Raw genomic sequence first — 19,130 nt, 5'->3', positions numbered from 1 at the left:
AACCTTCAATTACAGGCACAAGTGTTCTTTGGGCATCAGAGACCGGGCGAAATATTGGTCTGGAATATTAACCGCTGAAGTCAACAAGAGTGCCTTCTTCTATTTTTAGAGAGCTGGAGTTTGTTCCCTAGCAACAAATATGTTTTTAGGGGGAAGAAAATACTCATTTACTGATTAATTTGAATCCCTGTTAGCTGCTGGCTAGCCACCAGCCATCGTTCCATAGCAATGAAATGATGAAACGCATGCTTTAAGAAACTGGCTCTGGTTTGTGTGCAGGTGTGCAGATTTCTATAATGGGACCAGCAACACGCCCGGCAACACATTGTAGCACGGAGAAAAACGATATGGGAAGTCAGGGAGGATGACTTTGGGGAGATTCGGGGCTTCTTCAGGACACTGGTGACATACAAAGTCAGAATTAGTCAACTGATTAGCTTTCCGCGAGAGGCTGTTGTTGCCTAGAAACCACGATGTCACAAACGAGAGATATTTCTTCTGTAGTTCAAAACAATTTTTGTTAATTGCATCCACAAGAATGACCTTAATGCAACAAAGAAACAGAACACAGACGGAGAGACACAAACAGCAGATCATTTAAAAAAAAGAATTACATATGTTTATAGTTACCCAGATGAAATTGTTTGTATGTTTTTTCTGTTCATTTCATGTGCTTATATGCTTTATGTGCAGTATGTGCTCATCGGTGTGACTTCTGTATAACAGGATGTAAGTGTTGTTTTTGTGTTCCTGTTTATTTGTGTATCTGTGCCTGTCTGCAGCTCTCTCTGTATGCTTGTGTGCACTGTATATCATCATAGCAGAGTGAATGGAGCATGAAACCATCTGTCTCCTGGTTAGATGAGAATTACACTGACTTTATTAGATGTTTGAAGCCATGCAGATGGTTATCATTATCTTAGGGAGTTAGGCACATGCACACACACACAGATGTTTATCGGGGTGTTACATGCACGTACGCATCCATGGACGTACAATACACTGGTATGTAAGAACACACACGGCGTGCTCCTTAAAATCTTGTGGGACGCTTTTTCACCTCATCATGCATAAACAGTGTGCTGTCTGATGATCGCAGATTAAATTCTCCGTATGTAACAGATGCTTTTTGAATGAATACTAATGTGTTTGATGCTTTGGACAATTTCATATCAACATCGGTAATATACAAGAGCAGTTACGAAATCAATCCGTCAACAAAGCTGTGGGTTTGTGCATTCATTAACATTACTTAAATAGAAATTGCACATAGTGAGTTTCAAGTACACTGTGGAAAGAAATATTAAGGGAGCATTTAGAAATCATCTGTAATATTGCTAAAAAAAAAAAAAAGTCTTACCAATAATCCAAGTTACATATTTTAATTTCACCCATAACAAATAAATCGTTTAATTGTTTTGTATCCATGTTGAGTATATCATTTTAACATTCACAGTGCAGTTTGTGAGACATGGGACAAATAACATCAGCAAAAGCTAACTGGAGTCAGGAATCAACAAATCTGAAGTTCAGTCAGGCCTGACTCACATTTAAGTGTTGTGAAAATGCTTGAAGGTCGATATGCCTGATGTTTGGTTGAACTTTTCTGAGCTTTCACTTCCAACGACCCAAGCAAAGCAAAGCTTTGGACCCACAGTTTAGTTTGACCACATGTGACATCCCACCAGTGAAAATGAATGAGTAACAGGCAGCAGAAGCCCGAAGCATGAGTCGTGCCTCCATAAACACTATTAGCAGTGTGGGTTAGAGCAACTTTGACTTGTAAAAAACTCCAAAATTTTTGAGGTTGCCACATGAAAGAAGCATTTGCTGATGTGAACCGTGAATCACTATAAAGATCCCCCCAGAAGACTTTTGATTGATTGAAACTTGCAATAAAATTGTTTATTTGCGAAGAGCTGGAAAAGGTTAAAAAGTATTCTCAGTGTGTTTACTCATCAGTCCACAGTGAGACAAATTGTCTTCAAAAGGAGAGGATTTACTGATGTAGCTCCTCATCTCAGCTAAGATGTCTCCAAAGGTATCACACAGATTAATGTCAGGGTGGTTGTAAGTTAAAGCTCAGTAGAAGTTGGGGGATGCAGTATTACGCTGAACCAAACATTGAAGTGAATCCGTTACAAAATAACTTTCCATTCATACAAGGTACATTTTGGACTGATTCTTTTATGTAGAGCACAGACTTTAATTCAAATCAACATCGTATGACTGGGATCAGCTGGTCCTGTGTTGAATAATGGTTCAAAATGCCTGCGATGATCTGCTGCCACCTTAAGCTCTTATTGGAGATTATTGATACCAAAGGAGAATCTAATAGTTATACAATCCGAGGGTTCAAATGCTTTTTCCACCAGCACTGTGAATGTTTAATGCATGTGTTCAAAAAAGACACGGAATATATTAAAAGTCTGCTATTAGCTGAAGCGTATTGTGTTTTTCTATTCGTACCAGTTGAAGATCACAGCTGTTTATTGCAGAAAACTTATCTTATCTCAAAACAATGCAATTCCGAAAGCTTTACAAACATTTTTCTTCACTATAAACACGTATTTTCCCCCTAAAATCCCAGTTTAGGCAGGACTTTTGAAAAGAGGGGTGGAAAAGCTGTGTTGTGGATAATACTGCAAACATTTGATTAGCAGAAAAACAAAATCATAATTATCTCTCAATCAGCAAAGTGGAAGCAGAAATGCCTTGACAGCCAATGCGATCCCCCAACTGTCATTCAGAAGCTCTCAGTCCATATGGTGACCACGCTTTCTCTTTTGGTTGAGTCACTTAAATATAGTGACCGAGGTCATATGCTGCTCCAGGGCAGTAAATATCCATATGGTAATGGTGGTCACAGCCATCTGCAGCTTTTAAGTTTTTTGTGCTCACTTCATGTAAAACCTCCCATCTGTGGTACTCTGGTCATATTGACCTCATGCAGCCCAGCCCTTTGCTCTCAGCTTGTGTTCGCTGTTGTCAGGTATGTTGAAGTCAAGACACTTCAAAGTTCTCAAAGCTGGACATAAATATATTAATTTTAATATGACCCTGAAAACAAAAGTAGCTTGCGTTGACAAATGTTACAGTATAATTTATTTAGAGTCTACAAAGTCTTTGTCTAATTCGTGCTTTTCTTTAGAGAGGCATTGTTTCATTTCTGGTTCATATCTTCCACATCTTAGTGCTTCATATCCACCGGGGACATGTCTTACCTGCTGCTTTGTCTCTCAGATACTGACAGTCTAAGTGCGCATCATGGAGTTTTGTGCAGATGTATTTGTCTCTGCTGAAGATACAAATGCAACAGTTAGCAAAGATCAAATGTTGTATCCAGACCTGATTGTAACAGCACTAACTATCACTGGCATTTTAATTGTTAAAGAATGTTTTCTGTTTCAAAGAAGGGGTGTTCATTCGTGCATTTGCTGCAGCCCATATTAGCATACAGTATATCCTATTTACTGTGCACATGGTGTAAAGTCAGGTCCATAAATATTTGGACATTGACACAATTTTTAGCATTTCTGCTCTGCTCTGCTCCGCTCCATAGAGGCCTGGCAAAGCATCAACAGGGATCAAATCCAGTGTCTGGTGGTGTATGTGGGTTCCAGACTTCATTAAAGGAAGGATTGTAGGATTGAAGGATTTGCAACCAAATATTAAAAGTGACAATTTGATTTATGATTATGTTAATTTGTCAAATTAACTTTGGTTCCTTAAAAAAGTGGACACGTATAAAATGTGTTGTAATTCCAACACCGTTTAGCTGATTTGAATGTAAATACCCACCAAATTAAAGCTGAAGATCTGCACTTTAAAGACATCTTGTCTGTTTCAGGTGTACATACCAAAAATTGTGCCAATGTCCTAATATTTATGAACCTGGCTGTATGTACACCTGGGAAAGAGAACTTTTAAACTCTGTATATGCATTATCAGTAGAGGATCTTTTGCATTTGTAAATGTGTGCGTGTGTTTCAGTGATCCAGTGTGGACCTCCCCCTCAAGTCCACTATGGGAAAGTGGAAGGGACGGACCATTCGTGGGGATCGAGTGTTACCTACAGTTGTTTTCACGGTTATCAGTTGTCCACTCCTGCTGTGTTAACCTGTGAGGGGAATGGGACTTGGACAGGAGACATACCACAGTGTCTGCGTAAGTCAACACCTCTCTACGTGCAATGTAGACTGCAGCATCTTAGTTTAGCTGATGTTCAAATTCAAGAGCGGGTTGTATATACGTACAAGTTGTGTATGTATGTGCATGCGTGTGTGCAGACCATTGAACATTTTATCTTCAAACACAGTTTTTATTTTTCATTTTAACACTTCAAACCAGCAGCAGCACTAAATGTGATTCTTCTGTCTTTCAAGCTGTCCTGTGTGGTGACTCCGGGTCTCCTGGAGGAGGATATAGAGAGGGCAACATCTTTTCATACCGGTCAGTGGTTAGATTGATTAATGACAGATAAACGTTATGTGTATACTGTATGTACAAGTGTATCACCTCCGGCAAGTTTTTTCATGTATAGGTTTTCAAAAGAAAGTGCTGTCTTAAAATAGCATATTTCTAGTCAGTATTGTCAGTGACTCCCTATCTGCCAACACTTATCTGTCACTCACACAGCACTGTTATTTTATCTCTGGTAAGTTAAAATCAATGCGGAGAAATACTGTACTGTGAACTACTGCACTGTTGTTTGTTCTGAGAGACGAAATGTTGCGTTGATAAAGTTCATCTAAAAATATGTCAGACATGTTCTGGCCCTATGTCTCGATGTCAGTTTGAAACATTGCAAGCACAAAATAGATTCTGGTTTTGTGAGCTAAAACAAGAAAAAGAGCAGGCTAAAGGTGAAGTGGTGACATGAAGAGCTTAGGAATCTTGTAGACCCTAAATTGAAAGGGGCTTCAGGGTAAATAGATTAAGAAAAAACATAGCTACTAATCAAGTGGAATTCAGAACCAGTGTTTTAGTATTACTAATGGTTTGAATGTGTATAATTAAATATTTGTTTTCCTGCACAGGTCGGAGGTCAGGTTCTACTGCCATGCCCCCTACTTGCTGGTAGGTTCTGCCTCCAGAGTCTGTCAAGCAGATGGGATTTGGAGTGGCCAACAACCAGCCTGTATAGGTACGTAAAAGAAAAAATGCTACATAATTGTGCAAAAGTGAGTGTGTGTCAGTTTTAAAAATGTAAGCAACATACTACCATGATGGCATGTACACAAAATGTATAGAGGAATACAGAGACGTACTGACTTCAGCTTCAGACTTTCGGTGTACTGTATATCTGCTTGAATTATCTGGTGATGATAACAAGTAATTATCACGGCTCTAGTCCACCATTTTCACAGACTTACTAGCAGTTTTTACTAACAGTGTTAGAGGTCTAGAAGGAGGTTCTCAACAGTAATTTTTCATACATCTTTAAATTGATCAAGTGCTCACTGTATGTTTAAAAAAAAAACCTGGGTTTGTGTGTTAATGACACCTGGAACTGTGAGAAAAAGGCTGGACAACTAATCTTGATTAATTTTTAGTCACTGTGTAACTCAAATGAGATGAATCCATACAAACTATAAAGCTATGTGATTTATGGAAGAAGATTAGCATTAAACAAGAAGAGTGGATCACTATGAAGTTACAGTGCATAACAAATAACTTCTAAGTTTTCGAAAATACTCTGCCTTGACTGATGTGAAAGGACTGGCTATGAATCCAGTTTATTTTATATAATAAAGTATGTTTGTGATTGTTTTTTTAACGAATGTGGGATATTTGCTCACTGCTCCAAACAAACTTTTACATCACTCACAGGAAAACCTGCATAAATGTGAGAAACCATGACGAGCATTAACAAAACGTTCGTATAAACCTGTCAAACACACTTATCATGGTGATTCCATAATTTTGGAGGGCCAGACATTTTGTTTCCTGCTGAATAAAACTGATCGTCAACAAGTTATGTAAAAAAAATTGTGTGAAATCAGATTATTGGTAAACAAGATTGTGGAGATTGCTCATATTCGCATTTTAGCATTAGTATTCCTGCACAGAAGCAGCTGAAGATGTTATCAAATCAATAGATGAAGTGTGTAGTTTTCATGTGTTTGGTTTCTATAAAGATTATATCTTGTAGAGCACCCTATTATGAATTTGAAGTATTTGTGGTAGCTGTTCCGACACCATGCAGCTTATTTTGGAACAAGTTGTGAAATCACAAGGACGAAACGGACTTAGAGTGTTATAGCTGAAGTGTAAAGCAGCCTTGTAGCAACACCACAGCACTTCTGTCATGTCTCTCTGCTAAAAATAAGTGTATTTTCTGCCATACAGTACATAACCATAGAATAGAGTACCCATAGCATAGCCTGAGCAGTATTTCAGTACTTCATATACGGGTCTCTCTTGAGAATGAGACCCCATGTCTCAATGAGTTTAAATACAGATTAAACAAGAAATAAAATATATATGTAACTTTTTATGATGTAATTTATGTGACATCAGGTTGTTTTTTATGCTATACATTATTGTCGGCACTGAAAACACTAGGGAAGTACAACTTAATATCTCTACTACATTTCAAAGGGAAATAGGTTTCCATTAATCTGTTTTACTATCCACTAGTTATTTACCAACAAAAGTTTACGTCACTGAATCTGCTGTTTAAGACGGGGATGTCCAGATCTGATTTCAGCGATCGGGATCAAAAATGATCAAAGTGTTTTTTTATCTGATTGGAATCAACGTTACTGAGCACAAACCGAAGCCTCCTCCTTTGTTTTCATCTGCTGTCACAGAGGTGTCATAAAGATAGAACACTGTTTGTTGCAGGACCACAAAAAAATCATCTTCATTGAGGAAATAATTTCATTTAAAAAGCGCAAGCAGTTCAACAACCACTTGTAATATCTGAAATCCTAGCATTTTGCAAGGTGATAGTAACAGTTGCATTCAATGTTGTATCAACCAACTTGATACAGCACCTGAAATGTAAACACTTACCAGAACGCAGCAAGTTCATTCAGGTAACTCAAAAAAAGGCTGCAGTGAACCAGCAGACTGGAGGAGATTTTTAAACAAAGAGAGAAATTTCTTGAAGACATCAACAAACCCTCGAAGATTGCAGAGAGGGTGATTGATTCAAGTCATTGCACTGGATAAATAACCCATCACTGTGATGCAGAATACAGGTTTGGGTCATGTTTTGAAGCTTTGTTTGCAAAGCCAGTAAGTGCCATAATTGACCTCAGTTTGAATGTGACTGAAACCTTAAAGCTGCCGTTTGTGCAGCGCACCAATAGGATCTTTTATCAGATGTCTCTGTTATTGGCAATCACATCTGTTACACATGTATAAACTACTTGCTGTTGAAATTTCTGTTTTGTTTTTTTAGTATACCAGATAAACTGTTGTTTTCGCTTTTTGTGCCGAAATGGAATTGTGATTGTCTTTAGCGCTGCTATAATGCAACACTAAATTGAATTGTAATAAAAAGCCATTCATAAGGAAATATTTCAATTTATTTATTTGGTTGTTTTGTTAAAAAAAAATACTTGCACTAAATGCAGTTGAGATAACATCATTTACCTAATGATTTTGTAAAACATAACATTAGGGGAACAGCTTGAATGCAGGCTGGTTTTCACTTCACACATTGCAGAGCTTTTTAGCTGCCAAGCACATACAATGGATTTATTTTTAATTACTTTAATGTACTTGGAGTGTGCATTGTGCAACTGTATTTTCAAGCAAAATGGTTTAGAACTCAGGTCAAAAAACAAATATATGTGTGTAAGATACAATGCATTGTAGCTGAACTCTGTCCTATAAATCTGAGTATGTATAAAGTATCAGAATTAGAGAATGATTATGAAAATGTGAAAGCATGTGACACTCAGTGTGTGTGTCTGTGTGTAGACCCAGCCTTTAACAACTGTCGGGATCCAGGAACTCCAGCCTATGGAATTCCAGTCATGGCGCAAGGCTTTCAGGTGAGAAACATTGGTTGATTATAAAATCTCTGTATATTACATCCAATTATGTTAAATAAACAAGTGGAATTAGTCACAAAACACAGTTATAACTGCAGCTGAGAAAATACCTGTTCAGAAATTTTCAGGAAAAAGATTTTACCGATGAAGTGTGAGTTTAAAATAAAAGATTTTGGCAGTTTCAGCTGTCCTGCTCCTTCAGATACAGTGATTAGATTAAAATTCAGCTCAAGCGGCACAGTAAGCAAGTACTCTTCATCAAGTTAAAACCTTCGATTCTGAACTTGATGAGAAGCCATTAAAAGGATGTAACAAGTAGTATATGAGTTATGTTTGAAGACCTTAAAAAAATGCCAGCAGTATTCTGCCACTTTATATGGTGCAAGTAAGTGCCAAGATGATTGAAAAAGAGGTGTAGCAGTAATGCAAGAAGAGTTTGTGAATGCACAAACCTCCATCTGAGATAAAAAAAAAAAGAAATCAAAAGTCAAATGCTGGTTAAAAATTAAGACCTTGACAAAAGTGACTCCTACATTTCTAAGGGTAGACTCGTCTCAGGCGCCAGGCTGTCTGGAGGAGAGATAAAAATGTGCTGATGGAATATATTGGCTGTCCAATCCTTAATGGAATGTAAGCAAACATGCAAATCCTTCAATTTATGAAGGCATAATTGGATATCATCCACGTATCCCCCGACATCTCCACAAAGGGAGAAGGGATTACACCACGAGAAATAGAAAAAAAAAACAGACACAGCCCAGCATGAGATACAGGGGTGACAATGTTAGTTCAAAATGTTTAATAAATTACATCCACCAAATGAGACCAAATTTATAAAATTAGTTTTTTAAAGTCTTTGCAGTCAGTTAGGAGGGTAATTTAAAGTTATTTTGTGTTGACAATAGTATTTTCCTCAAGTTAAATGCCAATTAGCTCGTGTTGATGTGTGTGTCAGCGCTTAGGAAGCTATTGGGCTACCAATGAATTAAAAGATTTTTTCTTTTGGTTCCATAATATGTAGGTTGGCAGTAAGATTTCCTTCAAGTGCCGTAAAAACTACCACATCCTCGGCTCGACAACGAGAACGTGCCTTGAAAATCTAACCTGGAGCGGAACTCAACCTGAGTGCATAGGTGAGGAATAACTTTTATGCAGAGGAAGTTTTAGCTTCTCTAATCTAAAGCAGGAATGTCATAAAAAAAAAAACACTTTGTACTTTTTCTTTCTCCTCCCCATCACTCAGCTCATTCATGCAGACAGCCAGAGACGCCCAGTAATGTAGATGTGCGATCTATGGACCTGCCTACCTTGGGATATACTCTGATTTACACCTGTCAAGACGGTTTCTATCTGGCTGGAGGATCAGAGCACAGAACCTGCAAAAGTGATGGGAGGTGGTCAGGAAAACCACCGCTCTGCAAAGGTATTCAGATCCTGTCTTGTAAATGCACAGCTTCTATAAAATGAGCCGTTCTTGTGCCTGAATTCTAAACCGCATGTCATAATCGCATGTGGTTTAAGATGAATAAAGATTATCACCCTGATATTATCTCTGTGCTCTTGTAAATCAGCCTCAGGTGTTTGAATGTTGGAGTGGTATTTTTTATCACATACTCATACTCACGAGATTCATAACTAGAAAGGAAATAGGTTGCCAGGCAATTTTCTGTCTTGTAATTTGGTTGCTTTTGACTGTGGAAGTAGCAAATGTCAACGGAAAGGGCAATTTGATTATAATTTTTACCTTTAATAAGTGCGTTTCTTGTTTTCTCGGTGCTGCTGCATGATGAAAAAACATATGTTCTTAACTCTGTCCACACCAAATGTCTGTAAAGTCTTTAATACCAAGCAAGATAAACGGAACTTCACGCTGTTTTATGTTTCAGTTGGAGTGAAAGTCAATCCCAAAGGCAGAGGAGAGTCAGATGTCCAGAAGAACAAGATTCGTGGTACGCATAATAAACAACAACACATGCATACACTGCAGAACATATGCCACAGATGTACATTAAATATGGTTATTGCACTTCCTTTGCAGTTTGTTTGCATTTGAATTGAGTCCATCACATTATATTTTTAATAAACAAGACTGTCACAATGTATCTTCCAGAGAGGAATGGATATTGAGGTAGAAGGTTGCAGTGAGTGTTGATTGTATGGGTCATTGTCTGGATAAGCAGGGGCTTTTTTCTTTCTAATTTTGTTGGATAACAGTGAATTGTTTTGTGCAGGTAGGCTCAAATGAAATAAAATATAACATTAATATTAATATTTTTAAAACAAATCAGTAGAAATGTTCACGTGAAATACCATGTAATACTTTGAAAGTTTGAAGAGGGATTTTGTTATCAATATATGCAGTTAGAGGGAGCCAGCAAAGAGAGATAAACACCAGAGAAAAAGACCAATGTTGTGATTTTTGCAAGAACACTGCAGCTGCTCAGTTTTAAATAAGTCATATTTGTAAGTGTGGGATGCAGACAGGCAGAGACTGACCCGCTTAATAATGAAGGAACCAGAGGTAGGTATATGTTTGGTCTGTTTCTTGGCAACCACAGGAGGGTAATCCTAATCCTGACCCTTTGGTCGCCATCATCCGTGTTCATGACCTTTAAAGTGTATCTAGGCAAAGATTCAAATGTTTATTGATAGCAATGCTTCACAAAAAGACATTGTGACATTGAAACGGTGCTGATGTTGGTAGCTTTCTTTTCAGTGTTAAATGTCACACTTCTTATTTTTGTTTCAATGTCTTCGTTGCAGTGCCAGTGGATGTCTTCTCTCCAAACTCTGAGTGGAGCGGTTTCTACGAGTATCTCGGGAAAAGACAGGCTACCACATTTACAGTTACTGGCTTCAATGCTACCAGTGGCAGAGTTAACGTAACATTGCTAGAGACCAGCGGCGTGTCAATCCGGTTGTCAGGTAAAAGGCAAAGAAAGAACTCAAAATTATAAGACTGTATTTGATTTGTCTTTTTGTTTTTCTTTGGCTAATTTCTGAGAGCATCCCAAAAGGACTTATTATTGTGTTTTTGAACTATGCACACACTTTCTTGAGTCACTTCATTTTCTCAGTTTTACTAAATCCTGTCAAAAGTGTTAGAAGTAATAACTGTAAAATGCACGTGCAATGTGGAACTGCTTCCCCCAATCACCCTGAGCAAGACCAGCAAATACAGAAAATTGCATGTGGTACTGAAATACTCTCCTGCCTAACATGACAGCAGGGTTACGCTACCTTTGTTGTTAGTGATGTAGGAGCAATTGCTTTCTAGAAGTCGAACCTTTGCAAGTTTTAAATGCAGTGTAAATAACACAAGTGGAAGCACTTCTGTAGGTGCAAATACCCAGAAGGTTAATAAAGACCCTGCTTTTATTCACACTTGTTAACAAGGCATCTCTGGTATCTGTGTAGAAACAGCTGCAGTCCTTTATATTGCACATCATTTTTTATAAACATGGCAGTTTTCCAGGCAGAAAAAGAGCGATAGAGCATAGAGAGGAGAAAAACTGCTGATTGACACGTAAAATAATATAACAACCAGTGACACTAGTGGAAATTATGAAGACCAAATTACTACGGTATACAAACAACACAACCTCAAAGAGCAGTGCTTCAGTGCATATGATGTATTATATTTATTTGTATGTACTGTAGGTACATGGAGTATACTGCATGGAAATCACCGGCAGGTGCCAAAAACTTAAATTTGACTATTAAAATTTTAAATTGTTTCATTAATTTGTGATATTCCTTGTATGTAGTTATTGTGTCTGAACTATAGTTATCAAAGTGAAGGCTAGCCTAGCCATGCTAAACCCATGTTTCTGAAGACACAAGAGTCTAGGGAAGCTCGACAGGGAGGGAGGCGGGCTAAAAGGTTGTCTATCAAATCCCTCTGCAGCAATTGGGTAGGTATACAACCAATCAACGCAACAAATAGGCTGACGTAGTTCTGAGAGCACCGGCGGATTGTGGCTAAGTCCCATTAGCTTCCCAACCAGCGGAGCCGCGGAGCCAACTGGTATATTAAGGATTTGCCATATCCCGTCAGCATAAGTCCAAATACGTCTTTCTTCTCAATGAAACACTTAAGTGCCGTCCTTTGTTTATCTTTCAAGTTGAATTTTAGCTTCAAATCTTTAAGGGCTGTGGCCAAAGCCGAGCCGAAAGATAACTGTTTATTGTGCACTGGTTGTTTCTGTCAGAATCGTCACGCCTCTGTCGTCACTTCGTTACGCCCGCCTTCTGACTCTACACTTCATGGTGATTGGTCCGGCCAGTTTTATGAGAATCCAGCTTCGAGCCTTATGGAGGGTAACTAGACCCACCCTGGCAGAGAATTAAATTTGTTGCCGTGGGTTGTCTAGCGCGGCTAGGCTAAGTGAAGGCATGAAGGGTGAAGATGAATGAAAATAAGAATTCAATCAATTGTACCAATGTTCTGTTTCTGTCTCTATCTATCAAGGCACCTATAAGTCTGAGGAAAATCAGCTGCTGTTGAAGGTCTACCAGGTGAAGGGGCCAACAGAGCATTATTACAGCAAGTTTAAAAATGACAACTGGGCTATGGATGGATATGTAAGTAAAACCTCTTGTTTTCCATGTATCCTGAGGTTTTTGCACACCTTTTGAAAGTATCAAAGTCAATATAAGTATATCACCTGAAGTATTTTGGGGCAGCACGATTGTATTAACTGGATATGAAAGAGTCATTAGAGTCAGTTAATGATCATGAATTACTACCCCGCCCTACTCTGCTCCATCATTACCGCATTATTCATCTCACACCTACATGCCTGGACAGGGTCCTGTGAAAGAGGTGTATTGAAGTTCGAGACAAATCATCAGTCACATTATGCAAAGCAAATTTTGAAATACATAGACATCTAATAATTTCAAATAGAGGCATAATGTGGTTTACAAAAATCTATATTTTCATAACAATGGTGTAAGAAATACATTTGTATATAAAATCTTCACCATCCGGAGAAGTTGGAAAAAGTAATCTGAACTCAGAAATCCCATTACATTACCTCCATATGCATTTGTTCCTATGCATGCAATATGAACTAAAAGCAGAGCTGTCAGTCTTGTTTTTTTCAATAGAAGGTTGTTCTGTTTGTCTGTCCGCAAGATTTACTTTCTTTTGTGCTTATTCACTGTAGACTATAATGTAACAGAAAAAGAAGACATTGAAGAGTTAACTAAGTTTGGTTTTGTAAAGAAAACAGATGTAGCTCTTATATGTAGCATCTTACAACCATCTGCCGTCTCAGTGATCTTTCCTGCCCAGTGGACACAGTAGGACGGAAATTCCAGCAGTTGCACCGCTGTGAAAAAGTTTGAGCCACTAAAAGTAAACTAAGGATGCTTTCAAAGGCACTACTTTATACAATGTACAATATACAGGAAAAAAAATCCATGTTTGATGCAACCACCCTTTGCCTTTAAACCAGCACAGGTCCTCTGCGGTATACTTTTGCGTTGTGTTTCAAAGCACTTGGCAGATAGGTTCTTCCAAGCATGTTGGAGAACTTGCCACAGTTCTTGTGCAGATTTTGACTGTTTCAGCTGCATGTGTCTCTCCTGATGCTGCTGGACTCTTTGTTCTGTGTTAATGATAGTTCTTTCTGATTCTGGCTGTATGTTTGGGGTGGTCACACCACTAAATGATTCTGGAGTTGACCAGACGCAAATCTGATGGAACTGCAAGATAGATAAGAGTCGACACATCTGAAAGTGCATCGAAGTTCTGTACTCTTCTTCACAGATAGAGGATTTATTTTTTTAATGCAGAAAAATAGGGATCTGTCACTTCACTTACTGAACTGAAGGGACATTTATAGAAGGATTATTTAGATTTATTGTTGAGTGTTAAATGAGAAGATCAGTACAAAAATTGTGGGCCTGGCTGAGGATTAAGACTGGGGAAAAAATCCTCCTTCCAGTACTGCTAAACTCCACTAATTAAGAAAACAAGCAGTAAAAACAAACAATACCAAGGGGAGGTTATGTTGTGAAGGTATTTCTTTCAGGTGCAGTGACTTTTTAGACTTGTGGTCTGTGCAGTTTTCTGTGTCAACTGGAGGATTCTGAAGGTGCTGGAGTATCCGATATGGGACAAAATCAGGATGCACCTGTCAGTGCTGACACAAAATGATGGTCATTCATAAGTGTCTGAAATCTCACTTTTCTGCTCAGTATAAATTGCTGTCATAGAGCGAACGAGGAAGTGATTTCACACTCGCACACACACTCACACTTCAGAGTTCTTCAGACATGCAGTCGAAACTCACCAAGACATTGTTCCAGCATGCAACTCTCCATAGGTCCACAAATCTGGGGCTCAGTTATTGTTGTATTATTGCTCTGTGTGTTCAGACTTGCTGTTTGGTATGCATAAATTTAGTTTTCATTCTCTACACCCTAAATTTATGAAATTGTCTACGTTAAATTTGAATATGTTTGCTGTCAATCATGTCTGCAAAGTCAGAAAGGACAAAAAATAAAGAACAGGCAGGTTTTTTTATGGTGTCATGTATCATATAGACTTTTAAACTGAGTTCAAGAAGATATTTTGAAGCTGGGATTGCTTTAATATCCGACCTATATCACAGGAATGGATCAAAAATCTGATCCATTCGATTTGTTGACAGAAAGGGAAAGAGAGAGAGAGAGAAAGGGGGATGGAGGAAGTGAGGGGTGGATGGTCTAACAACCTTACAGTTAGAAGGTGGAATTTTGATTTGTGAGTAAAACTTTGCTGCTTCAGGGTGCTACCAATCACATTCATTCAGCATTATGTAAACTCCAAAACAAATTGTTGAGCAATTTTAATCAAACCAAACAGCACATTAAATAATAGATTTGATTATAAATAAAAAGCACTTTGCTTAATAATAAAAAATGGCCAGTTAGAACTGAGGAAGGCCACTGGATGACATGTGAAGCATCTTCAAAGAACAAAAAACAGAAGTCCAGTTGCTGTCTGCTGGAGCTCTCAGGATAATCTGTCTTAACTCCTTTAAATTGTTCAGATCTATGAATTATCCACCTCTCTCTCCACGCATCGCCCCGTCACTGGCTGCAGCTTTGCTTGAACACTGTAAAACTGTTGCATGCTGTTCAATGCAAGTTGTAATTTTAGGGTAATTCATACATACAAGCATAAACCAATTTTTAGGAAGAGCAATGATATAGAAAATCCTGCTCCACAAATTGATAGGACTGGTTCTTTGGAATTCTTATGTGTGAAACGATAAAAGCTGAAACAAATTGCATGTTAGATGATGTGTTATTAAAGTTAACATTAGAAGGGGGTTTATAATGCTGGAAATACATAGATTAATTGTTGGAAATTTCCTATACAACTGTAATCATTCAGCAATAATCTAACCAATGTGAATTGTTTATTCCAGATGTCCTATCAGTGACACAGCTGCAATCTCAACACTTCTTTGCTTTTCAGGTTACTGCAGAATCTGACCAGAAGACCTTTGTCTACCAGGGACACATTCACAGTAAAGATTTTGGCAAGTTCCATCTGACGAGGCAAGGTAAGTCATGATGTAAATCATACAATATTTATTTTATTGAATATTCAGTACTATTTTTAAAAAAAAATCAGTCTTACAATGCAGAAAATTGTTTAAAATAAATTGAATTTCAGACTGATTCAATATGAGAAGCAGAAAATACAGACAAACAATGCAGTAAACACCTATTACATATGCACAGACGGTGCATGCATTGTGTGGAGGAGTTTATGCATGTGTCTGTTTATCTGTCTGTGTCCCCAGGCCCTGTAACCATGGCGATGGACCCTCCAAACCCCTACACAAACAGCAGCTCTGTGGCAGCAGCCATCTTAGTACCTTTCTTTGCCCTGATCCTCTCTGGATTTGCCTTCTACCTCTACAAGCACAGGTAAGCTATATCCTCAATGCCAATCCATCAGAGAAAAACAGACGACTAGCAGAGTAGAATACAAAACAGGTGTTTGCTTTCTGACTTTGTGTGCTGTCTTTGCCTGCGATGAAAAAAGTGATAGGTTTAATATCAGATTCAAATAAAGCAATTTAAGTATAGAAAAGGAAAAGTGAAAACATTTTAAGAACTCTTCTTGTCATTATGTCACACATACACAGCATCCCATGATAAACAAACATAGGAATGGTTTCCTTATACAGGTATAGCTGAAGGATTTTCAGTGCATTTTAGGGGTTTCTTATTTTTCCACTGTGCTTATTTTCCTTAATTTGATTTCATCTAATCAAGTAATGTATTTCATCCATTTCTCCAACTCTTGAACTTATTTACAGCTGTGTCTTTGCCCTGCTAAAGCGCTTAAGCCTCCAGTCAATGGAGGTCTTAAAACTGCACATTTAACTTTTGGTCAGTGTTGATGAAAAATTGTGACACTGGGCAGAATCACTCTCTGACACCAAAACCTAACCCTGTGCCTTTTAATGTAAGAGCAATCTTCGGAACCGTTGCATTAAAGAAATTAATTATATATTTTTGAAAACATAATCACTTTGTGAGTTCTTCATTCCAATCTGAGTAGATGAGGTAGCTGTTTGATACATTTTAAAAGGACAGGCAAGACACTTTAAAATGTAATTATAGCTCGAAAACTCCGAGCGCGAAGCAAAGGTCAAATCTGATTGACCTCAGATATTAATTATTGTTCCAAGAAAGTTCACAAAAGACTTACAATGCCTTAAGATGCCAGATAATTCAGAACTACACTGAGGGTAAAATGTCATCATTATGTTTCCTGTTTAAGACTTGTGTGACATTTTACATCTAAAGGATATTCTGACTTTTGCACTTCATCACTCAAAGTTTTACAAAGTCGTCTTACTCATCTGACAATAGATATTATTACACATTAATCTGTTGGCTTGTCATTTTTGGTAGCTCTGTGCTGCAATTTATAGCCTTGTAGTTCAGACTTAGTGATGTTTTTTGAGGGACCGCAAACTAAGAAACCTTCTCTGTTACACAGTTAGTAATAATCTTGCTGTGTACTAATTAGTTGGCCTTGTAAATCTTGGTACTATTAGGATGGTGAGCTGTGCACAGGACCACACAGACATACACAGATATCAACAGTATATTTAGAATAGTAAAGTACTCGCTGATGATCTACTAGCTCCATCATTACATTACTTTATTTGCATTACATTTGACTGATTGCCAGTTAGCATGTGCAATGCTAGTTGATGTATATTAAAGCTGATGGTTGTATGCAGGACATTGTCTGCTGACACAGATGACAATGAGAGACCAAAAGACACCTGGGGGCCTGGCGGCAGGTAAGACTGGCATCATCCATCTGGTTCAAACGGCAACCAGACCTCCGCCCGCCGCCACATCCTCCGTCAAACTTCTCATCTCTTGTTTTTTCTTTTTTTTCCTTTTAGTTTCTAGGCTTTTCGTCATGCTGTTTAGTACGGCTGCACAATTAACCAAAAAATGTCATTCTAATTTCCTGAAGTGAAATGAATTTAAATTAAAATCAAAAAGTGCAAAACAAAATGAATATCAGACCAGTGATAAACGGAGCGAGAAGACTCCTCGAATCAGCTAAAGGTAATTGGGGTGACATTTACATTCAGGGAAAAAAATAAAAATGAATGAATAATGTCACGTTTTTGAAAGGAGTGCAGCCCTACTGTTTCGAAACAGCTATCATTGAAAGCTATAAGAAGGGCATTTTATTTTGTCTTTGATCTCATTGTCATCTTTTTGTCAGCATGATGTCATCAAAAACAAATACAGCACTTAAGTTACTATAAACTGGCTGACTGAAGCAAGTGATATGAACTGTATACATCTGTAAACTCTTGTTCTTTCTGTAACCTATAACTGGCATTACTTTGATTCTCCCTAAACAGTAGGTGTAAGGCAAAGTGAACTTTGCTAGTATACAATAACATCTACCAGTATAATGGCAAGTCAACAGAAATAGAAATTATTCCATCAATTTAGAGTAGTAGCCTAAATGAGAAACTCAAAGCAAGGTGTGGGTGTGTAAACTGCAGTTTCTTCCTGGTTCACCCCATATGTCTGTACAGTACGTATAATATTGTCAAGCCAATTATGCGTGCCATTTTTCATTCTACCAATAAAATTAAACTATTGCACCTACAGCCACGACTGGCACAGCGATTTAAGCTACTGCCACGCAGGGAGGTCTGCGGTGTGTGTTGGTGTGTGCAGTTTTGTAAAGTAATGGGTTGAGCATGTAGGGTAGGCTTAGTGGCTCCCCAGGGTTGGATTTCTACCAGTGCACACACTCTCTCACACACACACACACACACACACACACACACACACACACACACACGTACATACACTCTTAATGAGGTCAGAGTCAAACAGCGTTTCAGCTGCAGCACTCCTCCCTGCTAATAGTTCCACAGGGTTTGGGAGTAAGTGATTATATCTAACTGGATTATAGGACCTGATTATCCAAAAATGTAATCTGCGACAAACAGACAAATTAGGAGGGGGTAGCCATATTTCACCGTGTATCCTTTTGAACCCCTGCAGTAAGTTTCTTAAAAATCCTCAGTCAGGCAGACTGACAAATATACATATTCTGAACTACAACTAGTGGATGATTGGTGGTTGCACGCAGATACACTTGTGTGAGGGGAGTAGATGGGCACCAGGCTGAACCACTGAAGCAGGCAGTTATGGTACATGTTCTCACTCCCGCCATAATTTTCCCTGCAATTTGTAGATTTTTTTTACCAGTGACTTGCTCTTGCAGAGTTTGCACCTTTAATCTCAAGACCAGCGTTTCAGAGCAACATGTCTAACAAGACAGCTGATGGGACAAGAGGGGTAATTTAAGTTTAAACTTATGAACAGGTTTCTCTCATCCAAAAGTGATATTTCAACCTTTCGCTATCCAGGAATTCACAATTTAATGCATCCTTCTTTGCCCTAAATACCTGTGATTTTAGCATTGGAGGTGGTGAATGGGTGTAATGCAATGCAAATTAATATATGGTGCACATAGTCTGTTTTATTTTGAAATATTCAGACTTTTCACACTCATGATGAAGTTCACCTTGACTTCAGATAAGAACTGTTGTCTCT

General features: G+C 38.2%; 1 protein-coding gene across 1 annotated transcript in view; it reads left to right on the top strand.

The window, feature by feature from the left end:
• LOC110949783 (CUB and sushi domain-containing protein 1) overlaps positions 1–19,130 on the top strand; it is a 329,068-nt gene that overhangs the window by 301,133 nt on the left and 8,805 nt on the right. Inside the window, 12 exon segments of the mRNA XM_051944856.1 lie at positions 3,994–4,167; positions 4,386–4,452; positions 5,040–5,146; positions 7,936–8,009; positions 9,031–9,142; positions 9,253–9,432; positions 9,896–9,958; positions 10,773–10,934; positions 12,481–12,593; positions 15,484–15,571; positions 15,815–15,941; positions 17,273–17,335. Coding sequence (XP_051800816.1) covers positions 3,994–4,167; positions 4,386–4,452; positions 5,040–5,146; positions 7,936–8,009; positions 9,031–9,142; positions 9,253–9,432; positions 9,896–9,958; positions 10,773–10,934; positions 12,481–12,593; positions 15,484–15,571; positions 15,815–15,941; positions 17,273–17,335 — 1,330 coding nt within the window.

The sequence above is a fragment of the Acanthochromis polyacanthus genome, chromosome 2 (genome assembly GCF_021347895.1).
Source record: "Acanthochromis polyacanthus isolate Apoly-LR-REF ecotype Palm Island chromosome 2, KAUST_Apoly_ChrSc, whole genome shotgun sequence".
Taxonomy (NCBI): domain Eukaryota; kingdom Metazoa; phylum Chordata; class Actinopteri; family Pomacentridae; genus Acanthochromis; species Acanthochromis polyacanthus.
The sequence above is the reverse complement of the archived record's forward strand: the minus strand, read 5'-3'. Positions and strand labels throughout refer to the sequence as shown.